The following is a 20,342-nucleotide window of genomic DNA, read 5'->3' as shown; positions in this document are numbered from 1 at the left end:
GTGGTTAGGAAGATTGTTGCAATACAAAGAAAGTTTATTTGGGGAGGTGAAGGAGAAAGAAGTAAGATAGCATGGGTAAGTTGGAAAAGTATTTGCAAACCAAAAAGTCACGGTGAACTTGGGCTTAAGGACATTACCCTTTTCATGATGTCCTTCTTGCAAAATGGAGAATATGGGAACTATTTTTTTATGACAAATCTTTATGGAGTGAAATTTTGGACTCCAAATATGGTGGATGGAGAGCTCTAGAAAGGGATGATGTTTCAAAAGAAGCATCTATTTGGTGGAGGGATCTTTCAAAGACATGTGGTGGATTAAATGAATCAAAATGGTTTAAAAATCTGGTATCTTGGAAGATTGGCCGTAGGGACAAAGTTAAAGTGTGGTTAGACAAATGGATAGGAGAAGATGATCTAGTGAACTCCTATCCTAGATTTTTTTTTGAAGATGTCAATATGGCAAGCACTTAGATTCTAAATTACCAAGCTGTGAAACATGTCAATATGGCAAGCAAGCAAGATTACCCTTCAAACAATCAACTTGGAGAGCAACAGAGAAGCTGCAGTTGATTCACACAGATTTGGCCGGACCTCAAAGGACTGCTTTGCTTAAAGATAGTAAATATTACATCATCTTTATAGATGATTAACCAAAATGTGCTAGATTTACTTTCTCAAGTCTAAGTCAGAGGTTACAGGTGTATTTTGGAGATTTAAGTAGTGGATTGAAAAGCAAAGTGGTTGCATGATTCAAGCTTTGAGGTCTGATAACGGCAAGGAGTACACTTCTGCATAACTCACCATGTTTTGTGACGAAGCAGGCATTGAGCATCAATTAATAGCTTCTTACATCCCTCAACAAAATAGGGTTAGTGAAAGAAAGAATCGAACGATAATGGAAATAGTCAGATGTATGCTTCATGAGAAAGGGTTACCTAAGGAATATTGGGCAGAAACTGCAAACACTGCAGTATTCTTGCTAAATCAACTTCCCACCAAAACAGTAAACGGGAAGACTTCTTTTGAGACTTGTTATGGTTATAAACCTTACTTGAAAATTTTTAAAGTATTTGGATGCTTGTGTTTTACTTATGTGCCACAGATTAAGAGAGACAAGCTAGACAAAAAAGCTGAACCTGGTATCTTTGTGGTATATAGTTCAGTATCTAAAGCTTATAGAGTTTTCCAACCTCATACAAGGAAAATTTTGATAAGCAGGGACGTGTACTTCATGGAGAATGAGAAATGGAGCTGGAATAATACTGAATAGATGTCGATAGCTGACCATTTACAAAATCAAGATGAGTTTATTGATGATGCACCCATGAGAGGCACTAGATTGCTCTCAGATATTTATGAAAGATGTAATGTAGCAGTTCTAGAACCTACAAGATATTGGGATGCAAAGGAGGATCCAAAATGGAGTGCTACAATGCAGGAGGAGCTTGTCATGATTGATAAAAATCAGACTTGGAAACTCGTTGAAAGGCCTGAACACAGAAGTAATGGTGGACAATCAGGCAGCCATAGCCATCTCTAAAAATCCAGTTTTTCATGAAAAAACAAAGCATTTTAGCATCAAATTATTTTTTCTTAGAGATGTACAAAGGGATGGTGCAGTGTGCTTGAAGTATTGCAAGACTGAAGACCAGTTATCAGATATATTCACCAAAGCTCTTCCGAGAAGCAGATTTGAGTTACTGAGAGAGAAACTTGGACTTGTCAACCACTGTTACGTGTTGAACATGTGTATCAGCAGTTGTCTATCATGAATGTTTAGGACTGTTTATTTTATTTTCAATTATTGTTTTTTATGATTCTTTTCAGTTACAATAGTTGTTATGTTAGTGGTTATTATTTAGGAAGTCAGTTATTGCTTTTATAATTTTGTTCAGTTACAAAAATCTCTATTTAAACAGATTATTATTCAATAAAATGTGTGCATTCATCTCCCTTCATTCTGTGAGTTAAGTTTTTTTCCAACAAATTCCTATCCTAGATTGTTTTTGAATCCAAAGAATCAAAAGGAATGTATTAATCAAGTAGGGAGGTGGGAAGGTGAACTTTGGAGGTGGGAATTGAAGTGGCGTAGATCGTGGTTTCAATAGGAGCTAAACTTGATGCAGAATTTCCAAAATCTGATCAACAATGGTCAACTTCATAAAGAGGTAGATGATACTTGGTGGTGGGAAGGGGAAGGAGCTGGAAAGTTCTCGGTTCACTCAGCATACTTAGCAATGCAGAATTGGTATTATGGCAGCCATGAAGTGGATATTTTTCAGCAGCTATGGCAATTAAAAATTCCACCAAAAATCCACATTTTCTTATGGAGGTTATTTCATGATCGTTTGCCAACAGCGGTGAATTTAAAGAACAGTTACTTTGCCCAATGATAACTTCTTCTGTTCTGCGTGTAATAATCAGGAAGAGTATGCTGATCACCTTTTCTTATGTGAAAAGGTAGAAGCTATTTGGAGGTCCTATTATGCGTGGCTAATTAAATATTTCCACTGTTTTACAAGTTTCAGCAATATCACATTTCTGGCAACATTGTTTGATTAAGGGAGGGAAGATAGCAAATAATAGATTGAAGTACATTTGGTGTGCAGCAACTTGGGTCGTATGGAAGGAGAGAAATCAGAGGAGGGGTGTTCAATGTTGATAATATCCTGCAAGTCTGCAACAGATACAATTTCACAGCAGGTCCTGGTTGAAAGAATATGACCCTAGCTTTGGGTATTCATTTGTTCAATGGATGGATGGCCCTGGAACATGCATTGGACGACAAACACAGATGATGTTTGGAGGTGTTTTTATTTTGGTGGGAGGGGTACTGTATGCAGGAAAGGTAATTATTTATGATTGGCTCTGATTTTGGTCTGGGATACATCATACATTGATTGGTTTGTTCATTTTAGGAATTGCAAGTCAATGGCATATTAGGGGATATGATTTTAATGCACTGTGATGGGGTGGTTATCATTTATTTGGGCACCGATTCTGCCTCAAATAATTAAATAACTATTGAATCAATTTGATGCATATCTTTTTAGGAGATGTATCCGTTGCATTTGGTGCAGCATCGATCTGTGTAATTGTGATTGGTACTCCTAGTACCATTTTTAATGAGAAAACCTTTTTGGCTGACAAAAAAAAATAAAAAATATAGAAATTACCCGCTTGAAATTATTTATTTAATTAGCATTTTGTTTAGAAAATATTTAATTAGCAGTTAGCACTAGATAGAACTACTCATTACGGTAAGATCGTGAAATTGTTCCACTGAAATAAAAGAAAGAAAAAAGGAAAAACGCATTCAAAGATAGATATTTTTTTCCTCGGTTTTGCTTAATGTATGTGAAGTAGCATATGGATTATGGCACCATTATTTCATTGTAAAACTATTTTCATTGCAAAACTCTTTTATTCATTACATTTGCTTAGGGTTGCTTCGCATTTTGACAATATGGACTATTAGCTATTGCTAATGTAAGAGCAAAATCTTCATATGGGGTCACACAAAGAGCACCCAATATGATTATACGGATTTCTTATTTTGTAGAAGGTGGTGATTCTCCATTGAGAAAGGAGGAGAAGAACGCAAGTGAGTTGCTTGGTTTAAAACAGGGAACTGCATGGCCAGCTCCTCGAAACGTTGCAAATGTAAGCCCCTCATATTCTTCAAACCACCCGCTAACCTGTTCCAATATAATAATAGAACGTAAAAAAAATTGATACATGTAATGTTTAGGAACTTTAAGGACATCGATAAAATAAAATAAAAAATTCTAGCAAAACTATATATCTTCATGATCATTTTAATATTAATAAATTAGCAATCTGCTGCCAACTAACTAAATGAGAGATTACTCATTAACCACTCTTCGAATTTCTTTATTCACCAATTAATTAGATATTGTTCCTACACGGCTACACTGAATACTTTTGTCAATAAAATAGTTGGTAACTTCAGTGAAGCACGTGTTTGAATTTATTTAATAACGAGTTATTAATTAATAGCTTTGCATACAATATAAATTATATATATAGATAAAAACTAGAATTTTGTGCAGGAGGGTTAAGCCAATTTGCTTCCATGATCTCTTAGTTATACCTCATTGTCATGGTACCAGGGCCTCCATGATTTAGTGATAGGCAACGCAAGAGGGCTTAAGCTGTACCTTGTCGACAGCACTGGTACTCTACCATCTGTATCTCCACTGAAACCATTTCAACAACGCAATTAATATGATGAAAAGAAGCTACAAGAAAATGCAGCAGCTATTCCATGAACATTAATAAGCTAGGTTGATATATAGTCAATAGTATTTACCTATAAACCCAAATCCTAAGTCCTGCTGAAATAAGCTTCTTGTAAATTGGGATAACAGATGGCTTTGAATCGGCCCAGTCATTGAATATCTTGTCACTACATTTAATAATTAAATTAAAAATTGTTTAGCAAAAAATAATTAACCACATATAATATAGAAAATAAAGACACAAAATATAAACCTAAGATTCTATATATATTAGTGCATTTCTAAAGTTTTGATATATAAGAAAAGTAGAAATTAAGGGTTTAAAAATGTTACTTGCAAATGCTCCATTTCTTTAGATTGTGACCATCGCTGGCATGAAGAGCCTTCTGAACATCTGGTTTATTATAAAAGGCTTTAGCATAGCCATCAAGGCACGGATCATAGCCACCCAACATCCTAGGCATCTAGTCAACCAAATTAAATAAGTAAGTATCAGAATAGTCAATTCCTCTCAAATCAATTTTCCATCAAGTTTTGTTTATCATATAAATAAATACTTATTTAAATTATTCATCCAACAATACATATATATTTTATGGATAATGTTGAAAGCAGTTTTCTTTTTTCAATGAAAAAAGTGTCATATATACGAGTATGATATTTTCTTCACGCACCATTTTAGATGAACGCTTCATGGAAGTTTGCATGGATTGATCGTCTGAGCTTGCTGTACTGGCAAAGCAAACAGAGGTGTAGAGACTATAGATATCAATTTCATTGTATTGTTTGAGAACTTCATCCACAGCTTGGCTACAATCTTTATTTCGCCATGGATCAGTGCTGTTAAAGTCACAACTTGTTTTGATTGTTTGATGAGTTTCATCAGATATCACAGCATGGCTCCAAGCATAATCAACCAGACCCATCCAGTCCTCAGCATCAGATGTTTCAGGATTACCCAACTGCAAAATAATTAATTAAAAGTAATAATAATACTTAATTTGCCCTTCATATTTATGTTAATTATTTGCATCCTACTGACTTTATATGGTTGATTGATTCGTTTGAGACACTTTTAGAGACTAATTTTTAAAATATGATCATTCAAAAAACATGTGTTGGCTAAGGTTTGTTTTGACTATTGACTTAATTTAACCCTAAATTTGACTTGAAAACTTGATTGACTCATAATTATTATTTATAAGTATATTTTGAGATTAAATTATATAGGAATTGGTAATTTTTCTTTCTTATTTTTTTTTGTGCAAATAATTATTATTTTAACATCATTTAAGTTTTTGTGTAAAAAATATTAAAAGTTGATAAATTTATGATGCTTAATGAGTAAAGTAAAGTCCAAAAGAACATATTGAAATTTTGAAGAGGTGCTCTTAGCATGTCTCAGGCGCTTAGCGCGAAGCACAGGTTCAGTGGAAAAAGCATGCTTAGCGCCTGATAACTAATGCGCATAAGCATATTCTACAATTAAGATATATAGGAATCATCAATTTTCTCCTCTTTTATTACTTCTTTTTGTATGAATCATTGGAATTTTGATATCCTTTGAGTTTTTGTGTATTAAATGCCTAAATTGTTAGATTTATACTGTTTTGGTGGTTTTTGTTTTGTAGAAATACAGATGAGGGATTGGAAGAGAAGTTGAAGCCTGATGATTTTTGCTTAGCGTACAATGCTCGCTTAGCGAGCTGAAGCCACTTAGGAAGCTGCTTGGAGAGTTGGATGTCACGTAAAGATATGCTTAGCGCGTGTTGCGCGCTTAGTGCTCAGTCACTTACTTGCGCTTTGCACGTGACAACAATCATTAGGAGCTACCAACTACCTCCACACCCATCTTCTTTCCATTCATCAACACATTGCATCCCTTTTGTATAGTTAAGTCTCTCGTGACAATAAGAGGTTAAACCACTCATTGTTGAGGAGCTTTCCACTAAACTCTCTTGATGTAATGACTCTCGCTATTTGTTTAATGCTATTCATAGTTTTCATTGTATCTTTCTCTGCTTATTCACATGTATTTGGTTTGATCACCCATATATATGCTATGTTTAGGGTTTAGGCATTAAAAAATGTCTTTTTATCCTTAGAACTGGAAAGAACATCTAAATGCTTCATTGCTAGGGATAGTGTGAGATTGGTTAGCCTATTTATGCATCTCCATTAGTCATACGATTCAACTAATTTAATTCTTAAGGGATTAAGAAAAATATTAGGGGAATTAGGCTCTCTCATGTGAGGAATCTAAATTAGGGTACATTAATAGATGTAAGTGATAATTAGGGTAATATTGAATAGAGAAAAATTAATTATATCGCATCAAGAGTAGTTTCGATAGCAAAGCCCCCAACATATTCAAATCATGCGTTCACAATCCTTTGCCACTCCCAGTGTTTGTTTTTCTTATTCAATCATAGCTTAGATCAGTATAGTTTGTTTACTTCACAAAAATGCCTCAAATTGCTCTTCATAAATCTATTCATTAGTTGTACAAAAATTGGATATACATCATCTTGATTACAAATGAAATCCATATGGAAGCAATATTCAATCTTACCATTTTAAATTACTACTTGGACGAATTGGTGCACTTGTCAATAAGTTAACAGTGCTAGGAAGATAATTCAGAAAAGTGAAGGCTAATCCAGGAAAGAAACGCGCTTAGCGTGAGTCACGCACTAAGCGTGAGGATCACCGTCATACTCGCTAAGCGCGACAAGCGTACTTAGCGCGAAGGTTGCATGAAAACTAAGCTTATCTAGGAAAGAGAAGAAGGAAAAAGCACACAGAAAATTCAAAAAAATACAATTCCTTATAGAAAGCGAAGGCTAGAAGAAGGAAAAATAATCATTAAGAGTCATTTCTTCCCTCCATTTCCTTTCTTATCTATTCCCATTTACTAAATATTCTTCTCTTGCAATTGTGAAATCTTCTATGACAATGAGAGGCTAAACCCCTCTTGTTGGAAACTTGACAACCAATTACTTTTAATGTAATTCTCTTCCTATCTATTTAATATTATTACCTTTTGTTTATCCTTTCTTGTGCTTAATGTTGTTGTTTATGGCTTGATCATCCATTTGCATGGTAAGTTTTAGGGGTAGCATTGGGAAACGTTATTTTCTAATAGAACTAGGAAATAGTATCTAAATAAAGTCATCACTAGGGATAGATTGATTTTGTTTAGTCTGTTATACATTTATATTCTTAATGCAATCTAACTATTTTATCTCTACAAAGAGATTTAGGAGAGAAGATAAATAAGTTAGACTCTTTCACTTGAGGGATCTTGGTTAGAGTAAATAAGTAGATGCAAGTGTATAAATTGGAATAATTATAAATAGAGAAAATTCATTCATCAAAGAGTAGCTTTGGTAGGCTAAGTTTCCAACATTCTCATCTTCTGAATTTAACTTCTATAATATTGATTTTTCTCATCTTTTTTGTTTTTGATTAATTAATTTATTTCCTTGTTTAATTTAATTTAATTTTCTGTCAATTTAATTTACTCGCAATCTTTTCAAATCAATTTATTTATTGCCTAAAAATTATATATTCACCTACATAAGTACAAATAAAGTTCTTGTAGATTCGATATTCAAACTTCCATTTTAACTTTGTATTTGTGATAATTTGATGCACTTGCCAACAGTCTAACATTGACACATTAGCATTTTGTTTCTAAGAGAAAAAATATTTGAAGTGTGATTCCACGTGGCATGTCACATTGGAATCGCATATGAAATAACTAAAAGTGCAATTAGGAATTGCACTTTTATAAATAACTAAAACCGTGAAAATGGTGATGACAAGAGATCAATGAAGAGGGTTCAACCCATTAACTATCACAATGAAAACTTTAAATTATAGTGATGACAAGTAAAAAAGTTGCTTTACAAATATCTCAGCTATTGATGGTGGAACATGATGTCTATTTTCAAATCCTATTCTTGAACAAAAATATAGAAATGCTAGCTAGACTAGATAGGAAATATTCTTAGTAAAGAAAGATTCGCTATGCCATTTTTTTTTATTAAGCGTTTTTTTTTCATTTTTAAATTGTGTGGGACCATACCAGAATACCCTTGAGATCAATATAGAGGGAGGGGTCCTTGTTCCTATCATGGATGAGTTCAGCCAGCTCTGGTACATATTTTCCTGAAAATAAATAGTTGTATCGATGATTAATTTAATTAGAATAATTGATCCCAAAAAATCACTTATGCAGAAAAAGGTATTCCAAATTTTCACTTTTTTCAATACCTGCATAGCTCTCCCCTGCTATGTAAAATGTCCTAATTCTATAGGATGGAAACTTTTGGAACCAATTGTGAAGAAAAGAGTAAGCATCATTAGCTGTCACAAATAACAGAAAGAGCACAACCGAATTTGTCAGAGCTAGATCTGCTTTCCATAAGCTTCAAATAATAGAAAATGCAACCCACATTAAAGAAAATGACATAGTGGTTGCTGCTCATTATGCAGCAGCAACATTAAGATTAAGTAATGACCTGTCAATTCATCTCCCAATTGGTCATAGTCACTGCTTGTATTTGAGTATGAAAAGCCCACTCCAACAGGAGATTCCAAGAATAACATGTTGGCTTCTGCAACATCACAGATATCATGATTTCTTAGCACACCAATTAGTAAGAGAAATGTTAATTTATATAACATATTTTAAACTAAAAGAGAATTTAAAGAAAAAAGAAAGAAGCATGAGATGTGATAAATGATGTAATAGAAAAAAGACAAAGTGTTGTATAAATTATTAGAAGAGGTGTTCCATGAATAACACATCACAATATTAACAATTATTTTGTGGGGACCAATAATGGAGCACTAGTTGTGGTTCATCATCAGAATTTTATGCATTATGGCATGAAAAGAAAAGTGAGCTTGTGGCTGAAAGTATGTGTATATAGTACTAGTGGTCATCATCATAATACCTCTGTTCCAAGAGAAGTTATTAAATTTGAGGCCTTGGCCATCAGTGTCCACTAAAAATGGACCAATCTCCTGTGTTGCTCCATATCCCACAGAAGAGCACCCAGGGCCTGTAACACAAAATCATGTTGTCACCTTAGCAGAGAACATAAGCAACTTAACAAACAGCGAATGAAATCAAAAGTGTTGTAAACCCTCTATGATTAGCTGCCACCTAATAAACTCTCTTTCTCCACCTAAGAAAAATTAAAAGAAAATGAAAATCTAGAGGTTAATTAATAATTACTTATTTTAATTGTTGATAAAGACATGGATTTCTCCTTAAACATTCGAATGACTCAAGTGAAATGTCGCAGCCAGTCCAATAAAATATGTGACATACAGTTTTATACTATATGATCTTATGACATGCTTGATCATAAATCTGTTGCCATGCACACTATTCACTCAAATTTTGTTGTTTTGACAATTATCTACAATTCCAAAGTCCAAATGTTAAAAAATTTCACATCATATTAAAACAGAAGACATTAATTAGTATCTGCTTTTTTACCTCCATTAAGCCAAAGCACCAATGGTTTCTCTTCTGGCTTGGTGATAGCCTCATAGAACCAGTAAAAGAGTGCTCTTCCATTGGTTTCATTGACTGTGACATATCCAGCATAGTGCTGGAAATTCACCCCAGGCTGGCCAGGCAAATTAGTCACAAGATCACCATTATGATCACCAGAGCTCAATATCCTCCCACCACCCCAATATTGCCTATGTCTAGAAGAAAATGAAAGAGCAGGCCTATAAGATAGAAAAAGTAAAAGTAAAAGAACCAAGGTGTATAAACTAGTCATCTTTAATACAATGTTATCCATATTATGGAAGCAAGAGAGTGAGAGATTTTCCACTTTTGATTGGAAAATTGGTTGGAGGACAAAGAGAGTTACATATCTATTTATAATGAGTGATGATGAAGGAGGGATACTTACTCGGTACCACTATGCCTCATGATGGGTAGAAAATTTTGAAAAAAAAAGTAGATATTGGATGAGAGCACCCTACCTGGCAACACATCTTTATCTCACTTCTCCTTTTTGCCTCAAGATGCTATGTGACGTCTCGCATGGATTTTAGGTAGCTTCTAGATCATATTCATGCATGGAACAAAGTGAGTGGAACAACCAATTGTGATAATATGGGTGGTTGAACATGAATCTCATGTTCATACATGAATAAATTTATTTTATAGGATGGTGAATTTAAGAAATATTATACTTCAATTCTTTGGATTTGATATGTAGATGTTATTATTATAGTTTACACTTTAGATTGAATTGAATTACTGTTCAAATAAAAATAATGGAAAATTCAAATTTGTCATATGTGATATGTGTGTTGATTGCCCTTTAAACTTTAAAAACGTATATTTAGCAGAATATTATTGTATTTTTTAAAATGCATATTGTAGTCTTTCCTTCTAATTTTTCATCGGTTATTAATAACAAAGTGTCACTTCTGTCTTAAAATAAAGTTTAGAAGAAAAACAATTATTTCATATTAAATGATATGATCGTTCGTAAAAAAATGATATGATTGTTTGTTCTTATCCATCCAAATAGATTCGATATATACGTATGCCATATATTGGAATTACTGATAGGTTTCACTTTTTCTTTGGTACAAATATAGTAGAACTAACAACAGTCCCATCTGTAGTTTCGTAGTTTCAGCAAAAGAAAATTTAATAACGACCAATGGATATATATATATATATATATATATATATATATATATATATATATATATATATATATATATAGAGAGAGAGAGAGAGAGAGAGAGAGAGAGAGAGAGGACATATACTTTTGTCATAAGTCATAATATATATCAAGTTCTTTTTTCTTTCTTTTTTTTGCAAACAGCAGTGTATCTGATAGCATATATAATTCATCTTTTCCTTCTTAGTTTTATTCTTATTTTTATTCCATAATCAATCCATCAAATGGTTTCCAAAATCTATTTACTTTTATTGCTTTCCAAAATGATTCCATGATGTAAGAATAGCAAATAAGAATGGAGAAGCATGATCGACATGAGCGAAGGAGAATCTATTTGTAATTGGTTGGAATTTTGACCGTAACTAGTACTAGTTCATCCTTGTATAAGAAAATGCCGTAATTAGTAGTACTAGTTCTTCCTTGTATAAGAAATGGCATGAAAATAAGTAAGGTAATTTGTGAAAACTTATTATTTAATTCACATTAGGTATACCATAAACACCACCTCAAGTCCAGCGTTTTCTTTCACAATCGTGCTATTTGAATTCCCTTCTTAAGCTTCATACAGATAACCACCTTACCGCCGGGTATCTAATGTGAATTAAATAATAAGTTTGTGAAAATAATTGATATCATTTGTTTATCAAAATTGATAGACAGTGTGTTATATATTAATACTCATCTTTAACTTTATATGACAAAATGCTAGGTATGTATGTATACTTATATATGAAAAATATTTTAAACAAATGATTAATATATTAAAGTTAAAATTGAATTGTTCAAATAATACTTGAATTCGACTTTTAATAAAAATAATTTTTTATTAAATTTTATTTATATTTTGATCCAACTTCGAATTACTCTGAATCTTTTTTTCTATTCAATATACGATATGTTTCTTATGAAGAGATTCATATCCTCCACTCATCATTTAATAAGCTTCACGTAAATGATGCTTAAAAAAAGTTTCATATAAATGTTTGTTAATAAAAAATTGTTGATTATTTATATATATATATATATATATATATATTAAAAAGTATGTTATATACGTTAGCTAGGGAGTTGGCTCATCAGGATTCAGGGATCATCCCCAAATCATGTCACCTGTATGAGTTGGATTTTAAAAATGAAAATCACTTATTGGTAACTTATTCTATCATTGTTATGGGTTAATTAATTAACACTGTAGCCTGCTTCAGATTTAATGATGATGATAAGACGATTGGTGTTTCAACGCTATAACTTGTATTTCGAATTGTTGTAAAAAAAAAAATCTTGTATTTGGAATTTAATATATTAAATAAACAGATTGTTGTGATTATATTTTGATGAAAATGGACCTATGCCTACACAGATTTTCATTGCTCTTAATTTCACCACCTTATTTTTAGGTCTAAATTCAGCTTTTTTTTTAAGCGTGCATACGTATTCCCATATGTAAGACCGGTTGATAGCATATGTACCAAAAAGCTTCTTTTTTTTTCCATCCATTCCTGTACACAGTAGAAGTCAATGAGGCAATTGCCCACATGATAACACTTGCAATATTTAATATCGAAGTGTAGTTAATGTTGCAGATATGGCTTCTTAGATTTAACCTTCTATCCTTTCCACATCTTTAGTATCCCCATATATATTTTAATAAATAAATATATTTAAAAAAAAAACAGCAACAGAGTGAGAAGAGGTTTGTTTGTTTTATTCATAATCAATTTAAATATATTAATTAAAAAGAAAATAAATATACATACTCAATCTTCAAATTTAATTTGCAGCGGCATGGTTAAATATTTTGCAACAAGCTCCAACTTTTTAATCAATTAAATAAGGATTATTTAAATCATATATATTTAGAAAATAAACTATTGACTTTCAAAATAATATCACAGCCTATATAAATCTTTTAAAAAATTAAGATAAAAAGTTAAAATTAAAGTTATAAACCCAGTTATGTTGTCCTTAGATCACGTAAGGTGCTTTGTATTTCTAATTAGCCCGCAAGAGCTATAGAGATAATATTGAGCATGAATTGGATTTCTATTCTCTACCTTCAAAATCCATTTTCCTTAATTGTTTTATGATACTCCCTATCCTAGGAAAGTGAATATCAACTCGATCCATTACAGCCAAAAAGAGCTCTAATAATTTTAATGAAAAAGCAATGTTTGCGAAGTTTTATTCTGTCATTCCGTGAAGAGTCTTATTGAAAAGACTACACAAGATCACAGTTCATGCAATATATATCTTAATTTTATCTTTCTATATATATTGACCAATGACCATATTCTTGTTGGTCTGTGATCATATCGCGGAGGGCAAATGCATTATGGTATATATTCCAAAATGGTCGCTTCTTCCCTCTAATATATATATATATATATATATATATATATATATATATATATATAACAAAAAAAAGCTATAGCTGTGCGCTTTCGAGAATCTCATCATCACAAAGTAGAAAGGTGTAGGATTTTGTGGCGAACCTTGTGCGTTATGACTCTTGAACTTGGAGAAAAACCTAAGAGCTGATGAGAGGAATGGAAGAAATAATATCAAGTTGGTTGTTGAAGAATGACTTGGATTCCAACTTTATTAAGTTGAATAAAAGGATATCATGCATATCATCTTTTATTATATTCTTTTCTAATTAATTTTCTTCCTTTTGCCCTTCTATTTGGCTTTTTGAATTTAAAGTATAGTTCCTCAATTCCATTGTCAGGAAATAACGACGAAAAAGACAGATGTGAAAGCAAAGCCAGTTTGGTAAGTTTATCTAATTTGAGACATTTAGAACAATCTTACGTGACGGTATTGATTCTTACCTCAATCCTCAGGTAAGTGGGCAAGTTATATATGTCTTTTAGGTATAGTAATGAAATGAGTTATATCAAACACATTAGCCAAACCTACCATAAAAGGGCAACAAAGAATTCGCCACATATAACTTCAACTTAAGCATTTATTGACCAATAGATATCCACCTATTCCAACAGTAATTTCAATTTTTAATATTATTTTATATCTTGATCGATTCAGCACCACTAAGAGGGACTATGACTGTTGCATAAAAATGCAATCAGTGATGAGCTCAATGGTTTTCTTTAATATTTCGAGAAAAAATACAACATCCGGAATTGCTATCTAGCCATTTAACTTGATCCAAAAGGTGACACGTATTCATATGCCTAATTAACATGATTTGTCAAGAGTCAGAGTTCATTTACTTTAATGCTATAGGCTTTGGCCTCTTTATCCTCTTCGTGATTTTTCAAATTTTTTCACGATTTTATTTAACAACTCTATTCAATGATCAAGTCTCTGTGCACTTAATTTCTAACGAGAGATAGGATTGAGATCAATTCCACACAGGAAATGGAGTCAAATCAATTAAAATTTCTTATTACTTATTAGGTCAAATGAATTAAAATCTCTTATTAGTTAACGGCCAAGCAGAAATGGGTTGCGTGTTGGGGGAAGAATGAAGTGGGAACCAACATGAACGAGATACAAGCACGGAAGAGTGTGAAAGAAGTCTCAGGTTGAATAATAATGGACAAAAGATATGATATAAATTAAAATCAATTATGAAAGAAATATTTAACAACTCATTTTTGAAATTTAGTGAGATTTATGAAACATCTGATCCACTTTTAACCTTCATGGCCTTTATGATTTACTCTGCATGTTTGCCACCCAACATTTTATATCAGAAAACGAATAAGTACATACATATATATATATATATATATATCAAAACATCTCTTATTTCAATTGTGTTGTGTTTCAATCAGAATAAAACCTTTCTCAAGCGAGTTAATTACCCAATATGGTGGAACATGGCCAAAAACTCTTCAAGTTCATACACAACTCTAATAGAAAAAGGTGTCCGAATGCAATGCCCGAGTTTTGTTGATCACAAGGGGGTGATGAGGCTCCCAAAAGTTATAGAAATTCAATTAAGACACCAAAACAGAAGAAGAAAGATTGACAACATGACGTTTAAAAACAAAAGTTTCTACTCGTGTAGCAGTTTTGTTTTTCATTTTCTTCACTAAAATAGTATTTGAAATTTTATACAATCCTTCAATTTTGTTGTATACACTTACTTGAAGGTAATTTTTAAATCTTTTCTATTATGTATATTTTTTTAGTACCAGGAGTACTTCATCCTGTTTCAAAAAAACCAGGAGTACTTCATCCATTTAGTTACAACCCTGCACAAGTTATAGATAACAGATTTTATATTCTGAAGTAGAAATTTTAAATAAAATTATATTCCTTTCCTGCCACACTCAGAGAAAGACATGTTTCCTCATTCGGAGTTTTCCTAAGTCGAAAGCCAAGATTACTTTAAACTTTAATATCAACTTTTCCTCAAAAATTTAAATGTTTGTTTAATATCAGAGAAAGACCTGTTCACACCTCTAGCTTTAATTAATAACAGATTTGAGAATGAACTTTTGAGGATGGTTGATTTTGATGTGATTTTGATAAATCAAAGTTTTCTTGTGTTTGGTTATCCAACATAGTTGAGATGTCATGAAAAAATAAGTATATATACCTGTAAAGACGCTATGACAATTGAATAATAAGAATTCTATTAGAGTGACTTACCTAAGACAATGAAGTAATATATAGGCATCAGAGTTAGGTTGGATTTCTTGGCATAGAAACTAAGGTCACTCATCCACATTTATATCCTATTTTGGTGTAGCAACACGCAATTTTACACCTAATCAAAGTTTGATTCATTGTTCACAAGTGTTCGTTAATGTTCCTATCAGTGAAGTTAACCTTAATCGACCCTTAAGTTTTGAGTCTAGGGGTGGCAAAGCGAGCCAACATCACCTTGATATGCCATCAACCCACCGACTAAAAATGAGTTGAAAAATATAATCCATCCCATTTAGAGGAGATTGACAAGTTGACTTGCCAAAAGGTAGAATGGTAGCTTTGTGAGTCATGAAATGACAAGTTGGCAAGTTAAGCTATCGAAACCCACCTAAAATATTCAAAATAAAGAAAAATCTAATAAAAATATTTTAAAAATACTAATTCATTTCTTTATAACATTTCACTCATTTTGTTTTATATGCATATACATATTAATCATTTTTTTAATTATATAAAAGTATTAACTTATGCATATATACATTAAATATTAGTGGGTTAAGAGGTGAATTAGGCAGATCAAGTTGGATTTTGGATGGGCTGAGCAGTGGGATTAACCCACTTTGTCACCCCTCTTTTGAGTTAATCTAATACTCAAACTTGTAAAAATTATCATATGGATATTGAACTCAAGGCCAACTAATGGAGATTCTAGGACCCTAAGTTAAGGGGTCAATCTATTTAATAAAATAAAAATTAATAAGTATTAGGAAAAAATTAAAGGCAGGATATTCAAATATATAAAATTAGCTAAAAGAGACAAAATATATACATTTAAAACATTTATATGTAATTTTTTAAAAGTGAGGGATGCATGTGTATTGTGTCATTTAAGCATGGATCTGTCACTGACAAGTCTATAATAATTCTCAACTTTTATGGTTATTTTTATTTTCAAATTCTTAAATATTTGTTGATATTGGTCATAATTTTTTAGAGAAAACAAAATTGTTCACATTATCATTTTTTTTTTGTTACATGAACCTATGACAATCACATAGTTGTCATGTAACAAATATTGTGTGTCATTTTAAAGATATTCTTAGAAAATTTTAGACTTCTGATTTTAGTTTTCATAAAATTCAAATTTTAATTTTTCATCTTTATTTTAAATACATTTCAATCACATTTAACAGTTCAATAAATTCTATTAACATTAATTTTATCAAATCCTAACCTACAAAGGTATATGGGTTTGTTAAACAGGTGTTTGCTCAGACAGCTCTTTGATAAATTCTCTGTCAATTGGAATGGTACTAAGCAGGGAGACACGTATATATCTATCGGTACATGCCACCAATTTAATTAATTAGAAATGATTTTCCCAAACCAAGGTATGACTCATCCTAAGGAAAAAGTATCTAGTAGCTAAGAAAGCAACATACATAGTGTGATGACTTAGACAAATATAAAAATCAACATGTTTTGTCATCACAAGTTAGTACTTCTTAAGCACTATTATGATCCTCTCTAAGTGGTTGTCAGACCAATATTCTGACACATGAAAAGACACATTTTGCACATGAGGATCAAACTGTGCGTGAGGATAGCATTGACCAGATAATGGAAAATCAGATAACCTCTCTATCACACTATCAGCTCTCATCCTGCATATCCATATACATGTAAATGATTACAATTGAGAATAGAAGTTGCAAACAGAGCAGAACATTGTAAGACTTCATTTATCAAATAGAAAGTCAACAAAGAATAGTAATGCCATTTGTATAATTTTGCGGTCCCAATTGTGTTGCAATTGAAAATTAGCTGTGTGAGTGAGAATCAATCGTGCTGTTGAAAGGGGGAAAAAACACAAAATCTATTGAAGTACAAACAAGACATAACGTGAATATGGACAGTTGTAAAGTGTGGTGGCTCTAAGAATTGTACAATAAGACATTATTTTATTTTATTTTTTGAAGTATATCATAAGACATTATTCAAACAAAGAAATAGATACAGAGAGAGTGTGTTTGAAAGTAAAAGAAATTCATTTTTAATTATATATATATGGTCAAAATTAATTAATTTATATCTACTTTTATCCTCTGTTTTTTGCTGTACGAACAAAATTAGCTCTTTTACAGACTCTCGAAGTGTTTGTTAATATATAATCATTTAACTTTTTTTAAGAGAATTATATTAGTAAGTTAAAATTTTGATTTTCTTAAAAAGTCTTAATGATGTAAATTGTTAACATACACTTTCTAAGTACTTGATAAAAAATAAAAAATAAAAATAAACTTTCTAAGTCCGGATTTGCATAGCCCTCCAACTTCCAAGGCTCCAAGAAACTAAAAACTCTATCCAAGGTTGCACTCTATTTTTTTTTTACTACTACCTGATATCATTGCTCATAGATCTAATGGATAAACGTGATTAGTCAATGTTGTTGTGAGAAGCTGGATAAGCATCTTATTAAGCAAGTACAACTGTTAGGAGTTCTATGAAGTAATACTACATTTATAAATAAATAAATAAAATTATGCTGCTTTTGGTGGTGAAATTAGAGTATGCAGCATGATGTGCAATTCTATATACCTACTGCCTTTGTCTTTCTTCAACCTTCATGATCTGTTTTCTTTTTCTCTATTGCTTAACTTCTTACCCATCATCTCTTTAAAAAAAAAAACTTTTTCCCCCTCACCTTTTTCCTTGCATTAACCGTCTTCAATGCCAAACGAGAGAGACCAAGATGTCTTTTTCATCAATGTGGATAGTGAAAATAGGAGCTCCCAAATGAGTTTGACAGGGCAGAAAAAACTGAATCCAATTACACAAACCGGGTGAACCTTACACAGCCACAAAAGCCAAAAACAACCAAGCAAACTCCTCTTTGAATTTTCCAGTTGTCTCTTGACTCCATCAATACAAAAACCACAGCCACAATTCCACAATCACAAAGCCAGCATCATCTTCACAGAGCAATGGAAGAAGAGCAAGAAAAGCTCCTCCTCCACTCATACCCCCACTACTGGGGCTTCACTCCAGAAGAGGACTACTACAAACAACAAGGAATCACATCCACAACCTCCTTCTTCACCACCCCACTTGGCCTCAAACTCTTCACAAGATCCTGGCTCCCAAACCCTAGTTCAACTCCACCCCGCGCCCTCATCTTCATGCTCCACGGCTACTCCTGGACCATTTGCGTTACCGCGCCAAACCCAGGTTGGGGACTGTGGTGGAGCTTTTGAGGGTCACCGATTTGCTGAATCGGAGGCTCTGTGATGTGAGTCTTCCCTTCATAGTGTTGCATGGGAGTAGAGAGTTGTACCGTGAGGCCAGGAGTGAGGATAAGACGATTAGGGTTTATGAAGGGATGATGCATTTGTTGCTCTTCGGGGAAACCGATGAGAATGTTGAGATTGTTCGGAACGATATCTTGGAGTGGCTGCTCGCTAGGTGTACACAAACCAGAGTTGAATAGTGTTACTATTTTGTTTGGTGACTCTGGCAAATGTGATGATGCGTTTTGATGAAATTTCGTTAATAACGATGAATGTTCTGTGTACTGTTTATTTATTATTTATGAAAGAAAAAAAGATGTTATTGATAATTTTGAACAGATATTTGTTGGATGAAGGTTTGGAACAGCACGGGCATGTTCTGCATTGTGTTTGAGTTGTTTTACTTATATTTGATTCAAAATTGAATCGAATTGATTAAAATCGTTTATAGAGATTTAAATTTATAAATTTAATTAAAAATTATTTAAATTTTTAGAATTGTTTAATTTGATTTTAATTGAAACTTCTTAAGATATTAATTTCAAATACATTATTATTCGTTTCACATTTTTTTATAATTATTTTGTCATATTTATAATATTAATAGATCATATAACAAAGTTGATTGTAGCAAAATTTATTACAAGGGATTGATGTATAAGAAATAATTATGATTCATAGATCTAGTTAAAAAATATTTTGTTTTAATTTATATTAATCTATTTTAAAACATTATCTAGATGGTATTAAATGAATCAATCTTATTATTTCCAGATCTTTGATAATATTATATTAATTGCATTGAATATTTATATAAATCATGATACAAGATAGCGTAACATTCTAAGAAAAAAATTAAATTTAAATGAATAACTCGTTAACCCGAATCGAACAAAATCATTTATGAATGATTTCCGTTGGGTTTCAAAAAAAAATATAAAAATTAAATGAAACCAAATCGATCAAATTTGTCTGGATTGAATTCTACATTTGATCAAAATCTGATCGAATATGCTGGCGAACACCCTAATGAGTTCGACTCCAAATGTATAAATCACTCATTAACTTCCATTATTTGTATTTTTTATTTCTCCATTTAAAAAAAAAAACTGCGGTAAAAATTAGAACCTTCGGATTAAGTGCTCGAGATATTTGCACAGGTTCTGGTTATTTAAGTCAGTAAGTAATGGAACTAATCTTTTTGATTTGGGACTTAGTCATAAGCTCCGAGGTGTTTTCAATTTTTGGTTTCGTTTTTGTCTTCATCATGAAAATTCTTTATTGTAGTTTCTGTCACAAGTTTGCAATGCATCATTTAATTTGGAAGTATGAGTTATGAAAAATGTGAAAACTCATCAATTTTCGAAAAATCAAAATCATGGAGGATTTGGATATCTAATGTAAGAAGATCCATATTAAAGAATAAAGTACATTCATAAC

General features: G+C 32.0%; 1 protein-coding gene and 1 long non-coding RNA gene across 2 annotated transcripts; both read right to left on the bottom strand.

Moving 5' to 3' along the window:
* Positions 1-3,387: 3,387 nt before the first annotated feature.
* LOC100815993 (serine carboxypeptidase-like 31) lies at positions 3,388-10,151 on the bottom strand. The gene is made up of 10 exons (XM_003529256.5): positions 9,777-10,151; positions 9,226-9,333; positions 8,788-8,883; positions 8,540-8,632; positions 8,352-8,434; positions 4,936-5,223; positions 4,595-4,725; positions 4,333-4,428; positions 4,114-4,219; positions 3,388-3,697 (listed from the first exon to the last, which is right to left on the bottom strand). The coding sequence occupies exons 1-10, from the start codon at positions 10,087-10,089 to the stop codon at positions 3,551-3,553; spliced, it is 1,461 nt and encodes a 486-aa protein (XP_003529304.1). The 5' UTR covers positions 10,090-10,151; the 3' UTR covers positions 3,388-3,550.
* A 6,821-nt stretch (positions 10,152-16,972) lies between these two features.
* On the bottom strand, positions 16,973-19,270 carry LOC121175162 (uncharacterized). Its single transcript, XR_005892350.1, has 2 exons — positions 18,320-19,270; positions 16,973-17,279 (listed from the first exon to the last, which is right to left on the bottom strand). It is a non-coding gene; the product is annotated as an uncharacterized lncRNA (long non-coding RNA).
* Positions 19,271-20,342: the final 1,072 nt, after the last annotated feature.

Source organism: Glycine max, chromosome 7 (genome assembly GCF_000004515.6).
Source record: "Glycine max cultivar Williams 82 chromosome 7, Glycine_max_v4.0, whole genome shotgun sequence".
In the NCBI taxonomy this organism is placed as follows: Eukaryota; Viridiplantae; Streptophyta; class Magnoliopsida; order Fabales; family Fabaceae; genus Glycine; species Glycine max.
Note: the sequence above shows the minus strand (reverse complement) of the source record. Positions and strands in the feature narration are given on the sequence as shown.

Bases quoted from the DNA above. Each gene is read 5' to 3' on its own strand.
- LOC100815993 (XM_003529256.5), bottom strand. From the start codon at position 10,089: ATGGATAACATTGTATTAAAGATGACTAGTTTATACACCTTGGTTCTT. The intron at 8,435-8,539 runs GTATTGAAAAAA...ATTTATTTTCAG, and splicing joins AGCAGGGGAGAGCTATGCAG to GAAAATATGTACCAGAGCTG. The intron at 5,224-8,351 runs GTATGGTCCCAC...ATTATTTTGCAG, and splicing joins TTGATCTCAAGGGTATTCTG to TTGGGTAATCCTGAAACATC.